We start from the raw sequence: 17,623 nt of genomic DNA on the forward strand, positions 1-17,623 counted from the left end.
AGTTTAGGGACAATCTTGGCATGGTGGTCACCTAGTTTTTGACCAAAAAAGTATTCTAGTAGCTCCTTGAAGTTAGGAATGAAGTGTTGTAGTCGTGGCTCTTGTTCTTCAAAAAATTCAGGCGGCATAATGTACTTGACATGATCAACTTTAATAGCAGATTTGTCATTGACCATCATATCCCCTAAAATTTCTTCTGTCATATTCTCGATCTCCACCTCTTCAAACTCTAGTACAATGTTGATCTCATCGGGTGATTCTTCCTGGTGGTTCTCAGTCACCTCAATTGCTTCTTCAACAGTACCTTCGATAGTAGGAACAGGTTTTTCCTTGATGTTGCATGGTGCTGGGATTACTGCAACAATGACCTTGACTTAAGGTTCTTTCACTGTAATAGGAGCTCATAAAATAAAATAGAAACTAAGAATAAAACAGAAAATAGAGAAGAAGAAATCGATAGATAGAAGAAGGGAAGAAAGGATAGGGATGGGTTTCTCACCCATGGCCTCTCACCAATGGCATTTCACCACTCTCTCACAACAACATGGTTGTAAAAACAACTCTTTTTTTCTTTTCATTCAAATCGTGTGTGAGGACCAGCAGATCCATTACATTATATAGCTATAACTTACCAAAAACAAAAAATTACATTAAAGGAAGAAACTAATAGCTTGTTTCCCAAGCAATTACATTAAACCGAAAGTCTACCTTCTAAAACTGAAAATAGAAACTATTAAGGCATTATAGAATCCAGCCTTCTAAAGAAACATGGATACTAAAACATAAAGAAACAAAATTGGAAACTACTAGATAGCTATAGACGTAATACCTAAAGCTCTCTTTGGTATGATTTGTATTTGCATTTCTTTCTTACTTATTGAAAATAATTTACAAAACAATGTGACAAAAAAATAGATCCTGTTTGGTTACTCTTATATAAAATTGTTTATAAAATAAAAAAATATGTTTGGCTTTCTTATTTCTCAAAACAATTTCTACAATAGGCACACATGATTGCAGTTCACAACACCAACCATTGTTGAGACATTTCATCGAACAATTGGTTGATTAGAACGGTTGGTTCTAATAACGTCAATCTTGTTGACTCCACAGTTGCAAAGTGATCTAGGGATGATGGTGACTTGTCCTCTTGACTGCCGTTGGAGTGAGTCGTTAATGGTGGGCCTTGATAGTTGATACTCGTTCAGTTCAGCCAATAATTAGAGCTCCGGAAACAGAAATGAAAGAGAGACTAGCGTAGCACTTACCCATTTCTCCCCAAGTGACCAAACATAGAAATTAATTGCAAACAGTAAAACTACCAATGTATTCAAAGAAAAAATGAAGGATTCTCTGACAAATAGAACGAGGGATTAGAGGGAATGCAATCCTGAACTCAGCCATCACCGAGATCACAGGGGGGGGGTAAGAAGTAAGAACGGGACCCAAGTAAGCTCTACCGGCGGCAACTGGAGCCTGAACACTGAACCCTTTTGTGGATCGACGAGTTTCTGCGTTATCTTCACTGAGTATGATGCACATCTGCATCTTCGTCTCATCGTTCACATTGTCTTTCAAAAACACAAGTATGCCTGCTATCCTCAGAAATTTGCAGTTCGAATGTATTTGAAAACACACCCGTCAGAGAGAGAACTTTTCTGGGGAAGAAATACAGTGAAGCATGGATCAACTTGCGGATTTATAAAATAGAATTGAAATGACCTTTTTACCCTCTATTTTGAGTCATTTCTACACGTGATCATTTAAGACTTGGCGCACAAATCAATATAAATGGTTTGTGGCCATAAATTACAAATAGCTCTTCACCTATTTGTAATTTTTAATTTATAATAAATAAAAATAAGGTTCATAAACTATACCAAACACCTGTAAAAATAGAAATAAGTCAGATAAATACAAATAGAAATCATACCAAAGAGAGCCTAAGAAGCTATTACAGAAATAGAAACTAAATTAATAGTAGCCTCTAATAGAATGTTCCACTAACATCCAGCATTTAATCTCCACACCAGCTGTCCACATGGGGCCCATACCATTGTTCACATGAACAGTAACTCGGATACTGTTCACATGAGCATTAACTCGTGAATAGTAACTTTTCTGAAATCTGTTTGGTCCTGTTCTTCGTGCTTTGATCTACGTCAGTCCCTCTTTTAATGATGAGTGGGATCACATCACGACAGGGAACAAGCTCCTTGCGCCCCACGTATGGCTTCCATTGTGACGTTCAGTTCAGGTTTTCAAAATCAAAATGATTTTCCCTTTCGCAGAATACGGCTCCCAAGGCCTTTATTCACTCGGGTACCAGTTCTCTCTTTCAATGGACCTGATCAGAGGAGCGCAAGGGCATGGCTATGCCCCTGGCATCCCCTATGTTTAAGGGGACAGACTGCCAATTCATTCTACTTTATGAGACAGGTTGGTTTATTCATACCAGTGCTTGTGTGTGTGGGTGGGTGTTTGAACCGTTAATTGTGGGACTTCGGTGGTTGTTTGGTTCCACTGCTCATTTGGGTCTTGTAGCAATGACTTGTGTGATAAATTTCTTGATTCAAAACAGGTAATGGAATGTGTAGGTCAATTAAGAAATTTTAAACCATTGTTGTCTGGTCCCAATCTATTTAGGAGCTAGTCCATTGAATTTTTAGGAGTGCTGTGCAAAGTTTAGATTGTTGACCTTAGTGTTCCTAAACTTTTTTCAGCCTATATCTTGAGAGAATTATATCCTAAGCTCTGTACCTGATGAGTTGTATTATGATTCAGGCAAACATAATCTTTCGTCCGATGAATTAGAGTCTTCTCAAGAGAAGATATTTGAAGCCAAGGTTACTGAAACTTTCTGCTATGGATATAAAATTGAAACTATTATTGATGGGAAGCTGCTTCGAGGGTTAATATTCTCTTACCCACCAAGCTTTTCCCAAGTAGCTGATGACTACCAGAGTAGGTGAGGATATGGTTGTTTTGATTGTTTTTTTATAGTTTCAATTGCGATCAGTTGTTTTTATTTTTAAATTTGCAAAAATTGCTTCAAATGGTTGTTCTACATGCACATCAGGAAAAGGATGGCCTTGGAGACTGGTGGTGCTAAGTTGAGTGATGGCTATGTAATCAAACAGGAAGCAGTATATTGCAGGCCCGGCAATGATGTCCATGTAAGGAATTTATGAATTCCAATTGGAAACGGCTCTTGTTTGTTTATTGAACAATATAAGGCTTGTTGAAGTTTCCCAAGCCCATATGATTTGTCTTACACTCCCTCTTTTCCTCCTGGGAGGTCCCTTCAGCTGCTTCTTTTAGTAGTTCTATAGATTGGTGACTAGAGTCTAAAGCTTACTTTAATCCCTACCTAGCAACATACTGTAACCATGGCTTGCTGGAAGTTGCTGGTTCCAACATTAATGGATCCATCTATTTGCTTCAGTAGATTGCAGTCTACCATAATCATGTCTTGAGTCTTTACAATTCCAAGACTCTTGAATCTATCCGACTTCTATGCTTGAACTCTCTGAAACATGTTGTGCTGCGTATAGTTAGAAATTTTGAGAATGTTGTTATAGTGACTTACAAATTGCCAAGTTGGACAGTATAGTAGTTATAATACATGTCATAATACAAGCAGCATTTTTTTTTTGGGAGGGTGAGAAATAGAAGTAGCATTATGACCATGTTTTTATACACTATTTTTGGCTAAAATAGAATAGAAACTATTTTCGGGTCAAGTGGGTACCGAGGCTGGTTCTATTTGGACAGGGCTTGGAGCATGATTGGTGCAGTCCACTTTGCCTAGATAAACTTGGACGGTTGCAAAAGTTGGAAGCACCTTGGACCTTGGGTAGGTTATAACCAACTATGTATAGAAGGAAGGAAAAAGAGACAAGAGGGCATCAAACACATCAATGAACTCTTGCAATTTTATCTTTTCTTAGGAGTAGGAGTAAAGTAAAAGTAGGGTAGTTTTGTTCTTTCGTAAATCCTCTTAGGAGGTTTTTATGATGTACTGTTCATCGTTCAGTGAAACGAAAATATTTTGTTGCGACTTGAAAGTTGTTTCAGTCTTCAATCTTTGTTTCATCAATTTTGAGAAAAGTCCTTGGATTACCAAGGCCGGAGTTGAATCCTATCGCCTGAAAGACATATTTTTCCTGGATTGAACAGTCTGTTGACCAAAGGAAATCAGGGAAACACCATGGTTTTGCACTGAAGCTTGCTGTAATCTCTACTTGAAGAGATCGTATTATTTATTTATAGTAACAGCAGTCAGAAGCTGACTGATCCAAAGACATGTAGGTCATCTATCATTTATTTCAACTTGTTATCAAGGTTCACTGTGTAATTCAGATCGCTCCACTTAAGAGTTAAAACCTTGTCTATGACCTCAACTTAATTGTTCTAACCAAGGTTAATGTTGAGGGCTGATCTCCCAAGTGATGCTATATTGTATAATTAAGATCTTTTTTGCTTAAGTGGGTGTTTTCAGCAGGTACATAAAAATTCAGAAACATCAAAGGCAACTCTTTCAAACGTGAAAGAAGGTGACAAAAATCATCCATTGAATCGAGACTAAGGTACGGACTATAACATTTCATCTCTTATGTATCTACACATGCTTGCCTATTTTTTATCCATCCATGTATGTGAAACTAAGGTTAGATCTGACTAGTGGAGCAACCTCTCATGTCTTTAACCCCAGTCTGAAGATTGAACATTACCCTGACTAACCTTGTTATTTTATGATTGCTTTTTCTAGTGTTTATCTTGCCTTTATTCATTAATGTAATTTAAGATTTTTGAAATATTAACCTACTTGGCTCTACCAGTTGGCAAGGCAGCCGGGCAGCATCACCCCTTGAACAGTGTCTATCTTCCTACATCAATTTAAAGCAGAATGCGAGTGAATCCTTTTGAATACTCATAAACATGGCAATTGCGAGTGAATCCTTTTGAAGACTCGTGAACATGGCAATTGATAAACGGAGTGAATCATAATCGTAGGATGGTTGATCAAGGCCTGATCTGGATTGGACTGATGACTGCATCAACTATTTATTCTACTGAAGACTTCATGTTTTTTTAGTCCTTTAATTGACATAGACCCAAGAACTCTAGTAGAATGAGGATGATGCATCAGGAGGATGTGAACTGTAACCTTCAAATGCTCCAGCCTATATCCAAGATCAGTTTGTATGTAGTAGGTAACTTCATGACGACATTTTTGAGGTGCATTGAACTCGTGGAATCAGTTACATATTGAAAAGTTATTTCTTGTATCTTTCATTGCATGTGCTGAACTCATGGATTGAGGTATTGGTATCGGTATCGGATCGGCATGGTATCCATTGAGGTCGATATCAATCCTTGGCTGATCCTGGGACTGGAATTGGTATCGGATCTGGATCCGGATCGGCCAATCGATCCAGATCACAAGTACTTTGGTTTTTGGTGGATTTTTTCAAAAAAATTGTTTTGTAAACAATTCTAGAAATTGAGAACAGACGTGAGTACCACACCGGAATTTAATCCTAGAAAATCCCAAATCGATAAGAATGAATTAGATGCGCAATAATAGTCCCTTTTGTAAAAACTTTTTCTGCTACATGCCTAGGTGTAGGAACATTATTGTTACCCAGGCTTGCAGCAAAAAAAAAAATAGAATAATTTGTTTTTGATAAAAAAAAATGGAATAATTCACTTCCTCTTTGGTCCTTTGTTCACAAATATTTTTCTAGATTTATATGTTTTCGAAAATACCTTTTTAGATTCTGTTTATTTGGCTGTGAGTCATGTGGCAGGAATGTTCCTGTAACTTGTAACTTTGATAGTTAGCAAAATTTCATTCGTACATTTTCTTCATTTTCGAATCCTGAGTAGCTTTTCAATTAATAAAAGAGGAAACGTTCAGAAATGAGAAAAGCAAAGTTTCATCACGTCAGTGAAGGCGAGATCGGTGGTGAATTGGAAGTCGTGGCTTGGAGCGTGATTCTTTCCCTTCAGAACTTCTTGGATCTGCTCTTGCAGCTCCATCACTTTGTCATTCAAGGCTTGTTCCGCCTTGGTCATCTTAGATTCTTGTCTCCTGTTATCTCTCAGAGTTTCTTTATCCTTTCCCTGAACATTGTTTGCATTGCTACGATTTTCACTGTGTTCTGGGGAATGGGTTCTCCCTTTCGCCTGAGACGGGTCCGGAGATGGCGGTGGGATTACTAGTAGGATGTTACACAGTATCTCCATAATCTGGTTCATCTGTTCCTGCCATTGGGTTTGCATTGCTTCGAATTGCTCCACCGTCACATACCGTGGCGGATCTCCAAGGAGTCTTGGTTGAGAATCTTCCTTTTGGGAATCGTCCTCTTCTATGATTACATCGTCCTGTCAGGTGTGAGAGCCAGAAGGTCCATCCGGTGCACCTTCTTGAGTAGTGGCACGTGCGGTGGCCGCGGTAGTAGTGGTAGCGGCCTTTGAAATCTTCGACTGGTTGCGAGTGTTGGTAATCGTGGGATCTTTGCAGGTCTCTCGTTCTTCTTTCCCACAGACGGCACCAAAATGTAGCGCAAAGAAAGATGCTTGCCTAGCTATGAGGTTTCCCTCTCTACCACACTGAAACTAAAAATGGGAAACGAAGAACTCTCTTGAAACTGTCTTGATTTCTCAATCGATTGATCCCCCTAAGCTGGGCTCAATGGCCTCTATTTATACAAGTTTCATCCCAAGCCCCTTTACAAAGATCTTCCCCATAGGTTTCATTCATTGTCAAGAGATTGAGTTGTTCTCAGTTAGGAATCTTTTTATACATGGATTATAGTTACCATTCGTAATGCCTTTAGGATTTTCCTTAACCGTCTATGCTGACGTGGTTATACTAATTTAACCGCCGTGCACGTGATATGCGAATCTTGAATGGAATGTGTTTCCTGGGCTTCACGCTTCCAGATGTCATCCTAGGATTGGGTGGATAAAATATGGTGTATCACCATGTACACAGAAAACTCCTACCCTATAAGAGAAGGAAAGTGAAGAACAAGAGGATTCGGGGTGGTTTGCATTTACTGAAAAAAAATGGGGAGTTTTTTTTATTATTCTTTTTTACCTTGATCAAGATCAAGTTTCCTTACACAGTTACACCCTGTAGAACGAAGAATTACTGGTGATATGAGGTTGTTTTGACATCGTTGACTTACTTCCTATTTTATAACGTGGAAAATACCCTTCATCACGCTAATCACGGTCAGATATACATAATGAGAGGTGATTCAAAAAATCTAGGCCCCATTACTTTATTGGACAAACCGAAAAAAGAGAGAATCTGAAATCAGGAGCAAAGTTTAGGAGGAGAGAGTGAAGTTTTCTGAAAATGCAAAAACTAAGAAAGAGAAATAGAACCCAACCCGGTAGTGTGCCTTGTGTGGCTCCACATCTACACACACAAACCGCTCTGGTTGTCTGAGATATCCGCCTTTAAATGGGGGCAATGCAATCATTTTGAGACGGATAAGACAGGTTGTGTGTCTAGGCATGGAAGCTAAGCAAGGCACACGATCAGGTAGCATTTTTTTTCTCAATAAAAATTTAAGAAAGGCAGGAGCCAATGAGAGCACAATTTTAAGTATCGGTGTCCAATTTTAAATCGTATCGATTGATTTGTATCAATATCCATTGTTATCAAACCAATATCGACACTTGATCGATATAGATAAACGAATATGATACAAATATAATTATTCAGATCAAGTTTTCCTCCACCCACGGTGAATGGAATTCTATTCACCAAACGGTGAATGGAATTCTATTCACCAAGAGGTGAGAAAGAACACAAATGAGTATCAAGAGGGTATTTTGGAACATACAAAAACCCTATGAGGGGTTATGAACCTTAAGATGTTGGGTGAACCGTCCTCTACGGAGTATGGGTGAAGGAAAACTTTGTACTCATTATTTTATAAAAAATGAAATTTTGATCCAACATTAGATCAAAATGACCGATATCGGTAACAGTACTGATTTCCAAACTCCAAAGCCAACAACCCCGTGAACTACATCCATGGATGACAGTCAACACTCTTTATCTTTTTCTTGGGAGTATCCTAAAAATTTTCGGGATTTTCTGATTCCCAAATCAATAAGAATGAATTAGATGCGCAATCATAGTTCATTTTGGAAAAACTGTCTGCCACATGCCAAGGGGCAATAACATTATTGCTACGTAGGCTTGTAATAAAAAAAATATAGAATAAAGTATTGTTGTTATGCTCATAGCAGGAATGTTCCTGCTACAAAGTTAGCAGAAAAAAAATGGAATAATTATTTTTTCCTTTGGGTTCATAGATATCTTTCTAGATTTTAGTTTTTTTTTTTTGAAAAAATTATATGATTAGCTACTTTTGGGTTTTTATTTTCAAAACTATCCACTTTATGTTTGAATTAACAAAAATAGACAAAAACAAGTTAAGGTTTACAAAACTGGACAAAATAGTCTCTCCCTCCCTTACTTTTTTAGATATTTTTACTCCTACCATTGCCTTCTCGCCTAGGCATTTTGGGTAATCATAGGGAAGGGAAGGGAGGAGCGGGTTTGGATAGCAGAGAATGACGGAGGCGGGGGGACAGGGGTGGGTTGCAGGGAATGGAGGATGCTTGGGCGAGAAGGCAATGGCAGAAATAAAAATATCTAAAAAAATAATTTTGGGAGGGAAAGACATTATTTTGTCCGATTTTATAAACCTTTACTTGTTTTTATATATTTTTGTTAACTCAATTGTAGGGGGGACAGTTTTGTAAATGAAAACCCAAAAGTAACTAATCAAGTAATTTTTCCTTTAAAATACCCCTTAAGATCTCATTACTTTGACTGCCAGCCTTATAGTAGAGGGACACTTTCATCCGTCCATTTTATTCATTTTCGAATCCCGAGTAGCTTTTCAATTAATAAAGAGGGGAAAAGTTCAGAAACGAGAAAAGCAAAGCTGAGCGTTAATGGAGGACATATACTGATGTCTAAAGAGGACCCACATCCAAAAAAGAAAGCTCGTTTCTCAAGGATGTTTTGATTCTTTTCTTTCGGTTGATTTTTGTGAAGTCTCACTAATCACTTAATATTATCAAGGACCTAACTTACATATTTTTGGGGAGTTAAATATAGTAGTTCGTTTCCCATCTGTCTTAATTCAGTTTAGAGGTTAGGTTCAGCAATGTCTTTCTTGATGCCGAGAGAACACGCGAGAGCTGCAAGAGGAGCTGCTAATACTTGCAATGATCTTGCGCGAAGGATGGTAAACCTTCCACGGAGCATTATGGGAGGGTTCTCTAGAGCCATTGAACATGGTATAAGTATAATGGGAGGTGCTGTGGCACCATTATCACCCCAACCAAGTAGTAGGAGAGATCATCAGGATCAGGAAGAGAACTTTCAGTGGCAACATGAGGCAGTAAGAGAGCCATCAGTTATTCCTGAGGAATGGGGTTTCTTAGCCAGCTTTGAGGAGCAGTATGGTTTGTCACATCCCTTCTTCTATGCTTGCCGTTTTGCTGAGGCTCTAAAAATAGCACAAGATGAGCGCAAGTTGATGTTCATGTATCTCCACTCTCCAACTCACCCTTTTACGCCTTCCTTTTGTGGAGGTACTCTTGGGTCAGAGCTGGTGGTACAATTTCTTGATGCAAATTTTGTTTCGTGGGGTGCACTTGCAAGCAGGGGAGAGGGTTTACAGATGGCTACAGTGTTGCGAGTGGCCGGCTTCCCATTCTGTGCCATTGTAGCCCCTGCCTCTGCTGATAATATACTTGTCCTGCAACAGGTACTTGATCAACATATGGCATATAATTTAGATCTAGTCATCTGGATTTAATCAGGTGAACCAGATCCTCCACGGTGCGCTGCTCGTAGCGGCCTGAGCGGCTCAGACTGAGCCGTGTACACAAAGACCGTCTTACCCCTGCCCAAATGCCTTGCCTGAGAGGGGGAAAGGTGATCATTGCGCACGCGGCACAGTCTGCACCGCACAGGCCGCCACGGGCAGCTGTACTATAGAGGATCTGTGTTGAGCACTAAAACAGGGACGACCATCTGTAATTTTTATATATGCTTTCAAATTTTTTGTTAGGTATTTGATCAATACGTTAAAAGATTTAGAGTTGATGAAACCCGTTAATTAAGTCATTTAACCTATCTCATACTAGGCTGACCCAATTTAAGGCTCATAAACTAGATCAAATCTCATTATGCACATAACACCCTCTTGAGGGGAAAGATGCCTGCACGCACACTCGGAATCTCAACTTAACATCCTGAATGTAGAAATAATGGCTTATCTAATTGCTGCTGAAGCCTTACCGGTCTTGGTCGGATGATCGCTTTCTCACTGTACATGTATGCGTACTGTTTGTCTGTTTAGATTGAAGGACCCGTCTCCCCTGATGAGTTAGTGGAGATTCTACAGAGGGTGATGGAGGAACAAGGGTCAGCCTTCGGTGGCCCAGGCGCAAAGCAGCTAGCAGAGAAGAGACAGGCTGATCATAGGCTGCGGGAAGAACAAGATGCAGCATATCTTGCATCACTTCGGAGAGATCAGGTGCGTATTACAGTAGGGTGTTAGGGCTGTGTGGAAAAGTTTTTATACTTTTGACAGACCTAACATGAATCATGCAGTTGGGGGTACCCGCGCACAGGGCCATAGGAAGGCCCGAAGGATGCAAATTAAGGCTATGTTTGGTATGCATTCTTAGAATGTATTCTGGGTTGATTTTGCATTCTTAGGCGAACAACCGTTTTTATCATCCAAAAATGTGAAATCAACCTAAAATACATTACAAGAATGTATACCAAAAAGTGCATTCTTGGAATGTATTCTAGGTCTCGGTTTCGCATTCTTAAGGGAACAACTGTTTTTATCATCAAAGAATGTGAAATCTGACTTAAAATGCATTACAAGAATGTATACCAAAAAGTGCGTCTCAGATGCTCAAATCCAACTTGCTTGCTCTGTATATTTAGGAAAAGGATAGAAGCAGCAGAGAGGTGCTTGCACAAGAAAAAGAGTCAAACCAAAAGCCTACAGAAGCAAAGGGTAAGGCCAAAAATGACGGGTTCCAAGGCAGTTCCACTACCAAGCAACAAATAGGTAAAGTGGAGAAGGGCAAAGAAACGCAACCAAAGGAAATCCTCATTAGTGGAAAGGATCCACCGCAATCACTAGTTACCAAGGTACTAATTTTGATGTTATGGCCATGCAAATTGTTCTGATTTGATAGTTTTTCCAAATTAAAGACTCACAAACCAAACAATTCTTCCGGGTAGATACTAATAAGATTTCCAAACGGGGAAAGAAGAGAGCAGAGCTTCTTGTGCACAGACAAGATCCAGTCTATATACACGTACATAGATTCACAAGCTTTGCCTGGCATAGGAAGTTATAGATTGATATCAAGCTTCCCAAGAAAAGTTTATGGTTTCCAACAGATGGGGATGACTTTAAAAGAAGCTGGTTTTCATCCTAGGGCTACCCTGTTTTTGGAGCTTCTTTGAACTCACTTCTCACACCCAACAGAAAGGAGAAATCTCTGGTAGGAATTTGGAACGGTTGTAAAAGTTCTCCGTAGATTGTGATTTTTCTTCCCAGTGATGGAGTCCAAAGAAAGCAGGAATTCAAAGTGTGGGTTAGAGTGCTAGACCTGTCTAGACGTGTAAACAAAATAAACATTTTACCTGAAAAAAATTGATAATTTGTATTTTTGGAAATTTTCTGTGTGTGGTGTAATCTGCTCTTTTTCCTTAATATATTTTTCTTTCACTAAAAAAATTGATTATTTGTATTTTTGGAACTTGTGTGTTTTCTTCGGTAATCTGTTTTTTCCTTTAATATATTTTTATTCATTAAATTTTTTTTTTTGATAATTTGTATTTTTGGAACTTGTGAATGTGTCATGGTGAGGCCAAATAGACCTAGGGTTAAGTATTTCTCTCTAACCCTTGAGTTAAGCGGTCATCTCTGACCTTTGTTGTCAAGAGTCATCTCGCACTTTTCTTCATTTTCTATCTTATCAGTAATTCCCCTTCTTCTCCATTTCTTTTTGAGCTGCATCAATTTGGTATAAGAGCAAGTTTCCACTCTTAGCAAACAACCGCTAGCTCGGTTGGTTGGAGGCATTGCAAGTTGAGTGCATGCCCCCCAGGAGGTCAAGGGATCGACTCTCCTGGATTGCATATTGTGCCAATAAAAGGCACCCCTCTCTCCCCTCCCCCCTCCCCCCTCCCCCCCACCCCCTTAGTTGTAGATTGTGGGCTTGTCTTAGCCTTCCCCTTAGCTTGTAGTTGGCCTATGGGCCCTTGAGTAGGATAGACAAAAAAAAAAAAAAAAAAAAAAGTTTAGACTCTTATGGTGAGTGGTAACAAAAGAGTTTGTTATTGAATGTAATTGCCTTGAATAGGTTACATGAGTGATGATAGATTATATAGATTACAACTCAACTCATTGGACTCCTCCTCTACCACTACTTTGTACATGAAATAATCATGGGAAAAAGATTTCTCTTTGGGAGTGTGGCCAAGGCCAGCATTCCCATGAGTCTATCTCTCTCCTCCCCATATGATAAGATACCTCTACCCCCTTATTTTGAGGAGAGGGATAGACACATGGGAGTGCTTGCGTAGGCCACACTCCTGGACAAAAACACTGTTTCCCAATAACAATATAATGGAAAGTCTAAGTTGTCTAAGTCGAGTCCTATATGAAAAGAAGTCTAAATACAGTAAGAGTCCTAGATGCAACTAGGTCTTCAATAATAACTAACCAAATATACATTGCCACGAGATAGCAGCAATGTATATTCGGATGATACACGTACACCCTCAGGTGGATGATTCGATTAGTCGAATCTTTAGCTTCTCTTAAAAATTGAAAGCATTGTGAAGAGAGTCCTTTAGTAAGGATGTTAGCGAGCTGATCAACAGTATAGATAAACTAGATAGAGAGTTCATGCTTGGCAACATTATCACGAACAAAATGAAAGTCGATCTCCACATGTTTTGTGTGGGCATGGAACACAGGGTTGGCTAATGAATATGTGTCACCAATGTTATCACACCATAAAATAGGTGGGTGTGACGTAGGAATGCCAATCTCATGTAGTAATGTGTAGCCCAGTTAGTTCAACAGCAACATTAGTTAGGGCCTTATATTCGGACTTAGTGAAAGAGCGAGCGACAATCCGTTGCTTGCTGGATTACCAACTTATAAGATCAATGCCTAAAAAAATAGCATATCTGCTAGTAGACTTGCGATCAATATAGTCTCCAGCCCAGTCAATATCAGGGTATGCATGAAGTTGGGGATTAGAGGAATGATCAATAAGTAATCCATGAGAACGAGTGTGCTTGATATAGTGCAAGATGCGCTTCACTCGTGCCCAGTTGTCTTCAGTAGGGGCATGCATAAATTGGAAGACATGATTATTGGAAAAGGCAACATTAAGACGAGTGAGTGTTATGTACTGGAGTTCATCAACAATCGACCGATACTGTGTACCATTAGAGAAAAGTGCACCCCCTGAAACAGATGCCTTGAATGTAGCAGCAATGGGGTTTCCAGTCAGGCATGTCTGCATGGTGAAGTAAATCTATAATGTACTATTGTTGTGATAAAAGTAGTCCTTTGGAATGTGTAATAGCCTCCACACCCAAAAAGAAATGGAGAAGGCCCAAATTTTTCATAGAGAACTGATCAGGGCTTAAATATTTATAACAAGTGTTACATAATCTAAGTTTTAATTGATTATCTATGAATAAATTAATACACTTTTATTATTTATTTTGAGCACAGCATTTCAGGGTTAAGCTAGCGATTTAAGAAGAATTAGAGTTAATTATGCATCAAAGTAGATCACTGGGACCTACAAGAGTTCGGTTTTCCCTGTGACACAGATAGAAGAGTGCAATGAGGGAAAATTTGGTATGTCACAGAGAAAATTGCATGAAGGATAGAAGCATAATTTCCAGAAAGCAGATTGGTCCCCAAGCTATTCGATTCTAGCTCAAGAATCCAAAAGAATCTTTTTAGTTGCTAATGTGAGGAGGAGTTCTAATGGAATGCGATTTCTTGGAGAAGGAAGGAAGCCTTCACGGTTTGGGAGTGGGCCCTCACCAATCACTATTTCTCCCGTCTCTCCTATTATCTCTCCCTAAATCTCCTCTCCCCCACATTTCTCTCTCTTCATTCAATGCTGCCCACGGCTTCCCATCTCCTAAATCTCTCCTTCCTAAAAGCTATCTTCCCTATTTTCTCTCTCCCATCTCTCTCTAACCCTTGCACCAATTCCGATTTCTTTCTAATCTCTCTCTTTTGTCTCTCATCTCCCTCACAGTCTCTCTCTCTCTCAATTTTCTCTCCATATCTCACGCTCTCTTTTCTTTTTCGATTATTTTTCTTTTTAAGAACGGCTTCTCCCTCCTGAATCGCTCTCCAAAATCCACGATCTAGCATATAGCAGCCCCTTCCATCGTACCATAATTCTTCCTCTTTTTCAAATTCCTTTCTCCTCCATAGGTTTTTTTGGACAGAACTGCGCAGAGACCAGCACCATCGCTAGTTGTTGTATCATCATCTCTCCAGTTGCTGCCTCCATCAACATTGCACCACCATTCACCTGTGTATTGTGTTCCATGGAAGATCGTCGTCACCGATGCTAAACCCTGTCAATTAGCTCCATGAGTTGCTAAGTATTTTCTGTTTTTAAGTGTAGAAGAAACATTGATTTCTTTTAGTTAATTTATGGATGATACATCTGATTGCTTGATGTTAAGACTTATAACTAGTTTAGAAAATTTGTTTATGTGATTCATCTTCTTTATTCAAGCAATGGTATTCTCGTGATTGTAATTGAAACCGATGATAGTCTATAACTGACCGAACTAAGCGTGCTAAGCCAAAAGCGAAAGACGATAGTGATCGGCAAGATAAGTTATAACTAGGTCGAATTACAATTTATCATTATGTGGTGTCATTAGGCTTGCAGCTGTAATGAATCGTAGGTGTATGCCATAAATTAACTAATGAATCAATATGGATTTGAAACCTGAAGACAGTCTTCTCTCATCGTTTTCTTCTTCTTCATCGATTTTTATTTGTTCATTAGTTCATAGTTTATTTTTAATTGCATTAAAGATAATTATTTTCGAAATCACTTTACATCATCTTAAGTAACTTAGCCTTTTAGTTCCCTGTGGATTCGATCTATTCTTACCACTGTTCTAGCAGTAATTTAGGGTCTATTTTTTATCTCATAATGATACGATCAAATTTTGGCACCGTTGCTGAAGAACCGAAGCACGGTTTGCTAAGATTGATTTAGTTATTTCGTTCTATTTTGTTTCAGTTTTAATATCAGAATTTTCTCCTTTTTTAATTTTCTTCTGTAGCGTAATTTTAGTTTAGTCTAAGTTGCTTTTATTTTGTTTTGCAGGCAGCCCAGTTTGCAGAGCAAGGAAGAGTGCGCCATTTTTAGCCCAACTTGTTGAACTTGCATTCAGCCTTCTTGCACATCTTGGTTGTGAGTCTTCTTTGTTGGAAAACACATTTCTCCAAATTTCTCCATAGAATTAATTTTAATGATAACAAACATGATTGAATACTAACACTCAAATGTTTAAGTATATGATCGACTCCATGGCCGGGCCACGAATCATCTCAAGACCTCAAGAAGGAATTAAAAGATCTTGATCTTCAGGATGCATGATTGAAGATTAAAAAAAAGAAAGAGATTGGGGATTGAAGAACATCATTGAATGAAGCCAAGAACCATCGTCTCCAAAAGGAAGAAGATCCAAGAAGAACCAAGTGCACTTAGAACACATTTCACACATGTAACTCACTTGCACATCATATTGCATCAAATGTCTTAGAGACTCTAGGAGGTACCCTAAATCTAAGGATATGTCCATAAACATGATGAACCAAACCCCAATAAAGTCCCAAGCAAACTAGACAAAAACCCCGAGGTCAGACAGTAAAAGACAAGCCAGACTGTCTATAGGTCTGACCTACCGGTCGACCTACAACAAGGTCCATTTCGACAATCAGTAGGCAGTATAGCCTATCGGTTGAAACCGATAGATCTGTCGGTCGACCGACACTTGATGGGCGATCCATAGGTCAATCGACGATCAACCACGAGCCCAGAAAGCCTGTAACGGCTAGTTTTTTCAGCGGCTAGTTTTTTATGGTCGACCTAGAAGCCTTATAGGTCGATCGACAGGACTAAAAATATGATCATTTTATATCCGTTGGGACTCAAACTTAATCCCACTTTTGGCTATAAATAGAACTTCAAATGAGCTCTAAAAATACAACTTGAACACATCCAACTACCAGTCAACTAAGACCATTTGGTGTAAGCCTTAAATCATTATCGAGAGCAAGTGTACTATTGAGTAAAAAGTTCCAATTTCTTGTTCTTCTTCAAGAACTCAAGCTCTTTACTATCTATACTTGCTCCAAGCTATATTATCAAGAAAAGTGTATTGGAGATCAACGGTGCTTCTTCATTATCATTGTGCACCATCACTTAAAGGGTAAAGTGTTACTACTCTTTGATAGGTACTTATACCCCAACTCTTTATTGTATTTGTTTTGTTTATGCTTTTGATTTGAGAAAGTATTGTTGTATTAATCTAGACTGTATTTAGATTAGTACAAGGACCCTCTCATCCATAAGAGATTGAAAGAATACTTTTGTCCTGTAACTAAGATTGAAAGGATACTCTTGTCCTGGAACTAAGATTGTAAGGATCCTCTTATCCTCGAAAAAAATTTGTAAAAGTGTCATTTCCCCACCTATTGTATTAAAAGTGAAATACTAGTGAAATTCTCTCAAAGATTGAGAGGAGTGGACGTAGACTCTTGGAGTCGAATCACCATAAATCTTGTGCCTCATTTACTTTTGCCTTTTACATTGTTATATTCTTTTTAAGTGTGCAACTAATCGAAAAAAACACAAAATCCGCTAGTGGTAACCTATCCACCCCCTCTTGAGAACTTAGGCTTTGGTGAAACCTTGGTTTTTGAATTGTTGAAGAGATCGATGTTCTTGAAGAAAGGTTCAAGAACATCTTTCCATGTGCTCGTTAGAGGAAGAACCACTATCTGGAGGAGGAGCAATACTTGAGGCTCTTCAGGTTAGCAAATCTAACTAACTATATATTTTGTGGTTAATCTTGTATGGTTTGATATTCATGGGATGCGAAATAATACGAATTGATTTCTTTCGTTGCACATTCGGGTATGAGATGGTTTCTGTTATTCCATTTGATTATGGAAAGCGATGGTTTCCTACTATTGTTTATTCCACCCACCAACAAAGACAAACTATGGAATGATAATGTTAGGTTGATATAGGGAGAGAGGCATCACTATCGCGTCTACTCCTTTCTACTGGATGTCACTTCCACCACAGTCTTGACTTCAATAGAAATTGAGCTGAGGCCTCTTTTGTTTATGTTTCATTCCCATACTTCGATGAGATGAGGGTGAAGTTGAAGTACCGAAAAGAGGCATTCGCCAGCCCAACCAAAATGATTTTAGGTAAAAGGCTAGATATGCTAGCGATATACCGTATG

The 17,623-nt window shown here is 38.9% G+C and overlaps 2 protein-coding genes across 3 annotated transcripts in view; both read left to right on the top strand.

Moving 5' to 3' along the window:
- The window catches only part of LOC122669973 (kelch domain-containing protein 3-like), a 38,114-nt gene extending 33,250 nt beyond the window's left edge, over positions 1-4,864 (top strand). Inside the window, exons 8-11 of one of the 2 annotated variants that reach the window (XM_043866893.1) lie at positions 2,785-2,968; positions 3,080-3,176; positions 4,502-4,589; positions 4,842-4,864. In XM_043866893.1, coding sequence (XP_043722828.1) covers positions 2,785-2,968; positions 3,080-3,176; positions 4,502-4,588 — 368 coding nt within the window. In that variant the 3' untranslated portion in view covers position 4,589; positions 4,842-4,864. Of the gene's footprint in view, positions 1-2,784; positions 2,969-3,079; positions 3,177-4,501; positions 4,609-4,841 lie in introns of those variants that run through there. The other variant, XM_043866894.1, reaches the window with a different exon arrangement.
- Positions 4,865-9,206: 4,342 nt separating this feature from the next.
- LOC122669250 (plant UBX domain-containing protein 10-like) lies at positions 9,207-11,595 on the top strand. The gene is made up of 4 exons (XM_043865972.1): positions 9,207-9,812; positions 10,410-10,586; positions 11,009-11,218; positions 11,312-11,595. Exons 1-4 carry the CDS (start codon positions 9,207-9,209, stop codon positions 11,537-11,539), a joined length of 1,221 nt encoding a protein of 406 aa, XP_043721907.1. The 3' UTR covers positions 11,540-11,595.
- Positions 11,596-17,623: the final 6,028 nt, after the last annotated feature.

Source organism: Telopea speciosissima, chromosome 7, assembly GCF_018873765.1.
Source record: "Telopea speciosissima isolate NSW1024214 ecotype Mountain lineage chromosome 7, Tspe_v1, whole genome shotgun sequence".
Classification (NCBI taxonomy): Eukaryota; Viridiplantae; Streptophyta; class Magnoliopsida; order Proteales; family Proteaceae; genus Telopea; species Telopea speciosissima.

Bases quoted from the DNA above. Each gene is read 5' to 3' on its own strand.
- LOC122669250 (XM_043865972.1), top strand. From the start codon at position 9,207: ATGTCTTTCTTGATGCCGAGAGAACACGCGAGAGCTGCAAGAGGAGCT. The intron at 10,587-11,008 runs GTGCGTATTACA...CTGTATATTTAG, and splicing joins CATCACTTCGGAGAGATCAG to GAAAAGGATAGAAGCAGCAG. The intron at 11,219-11,311 runs GTACTAATTTTG...TCTTCCGGGTAG, and splicing joins CGCAATCACTAGTTACCAAG to ATACTAATAAGATTTCCAAA.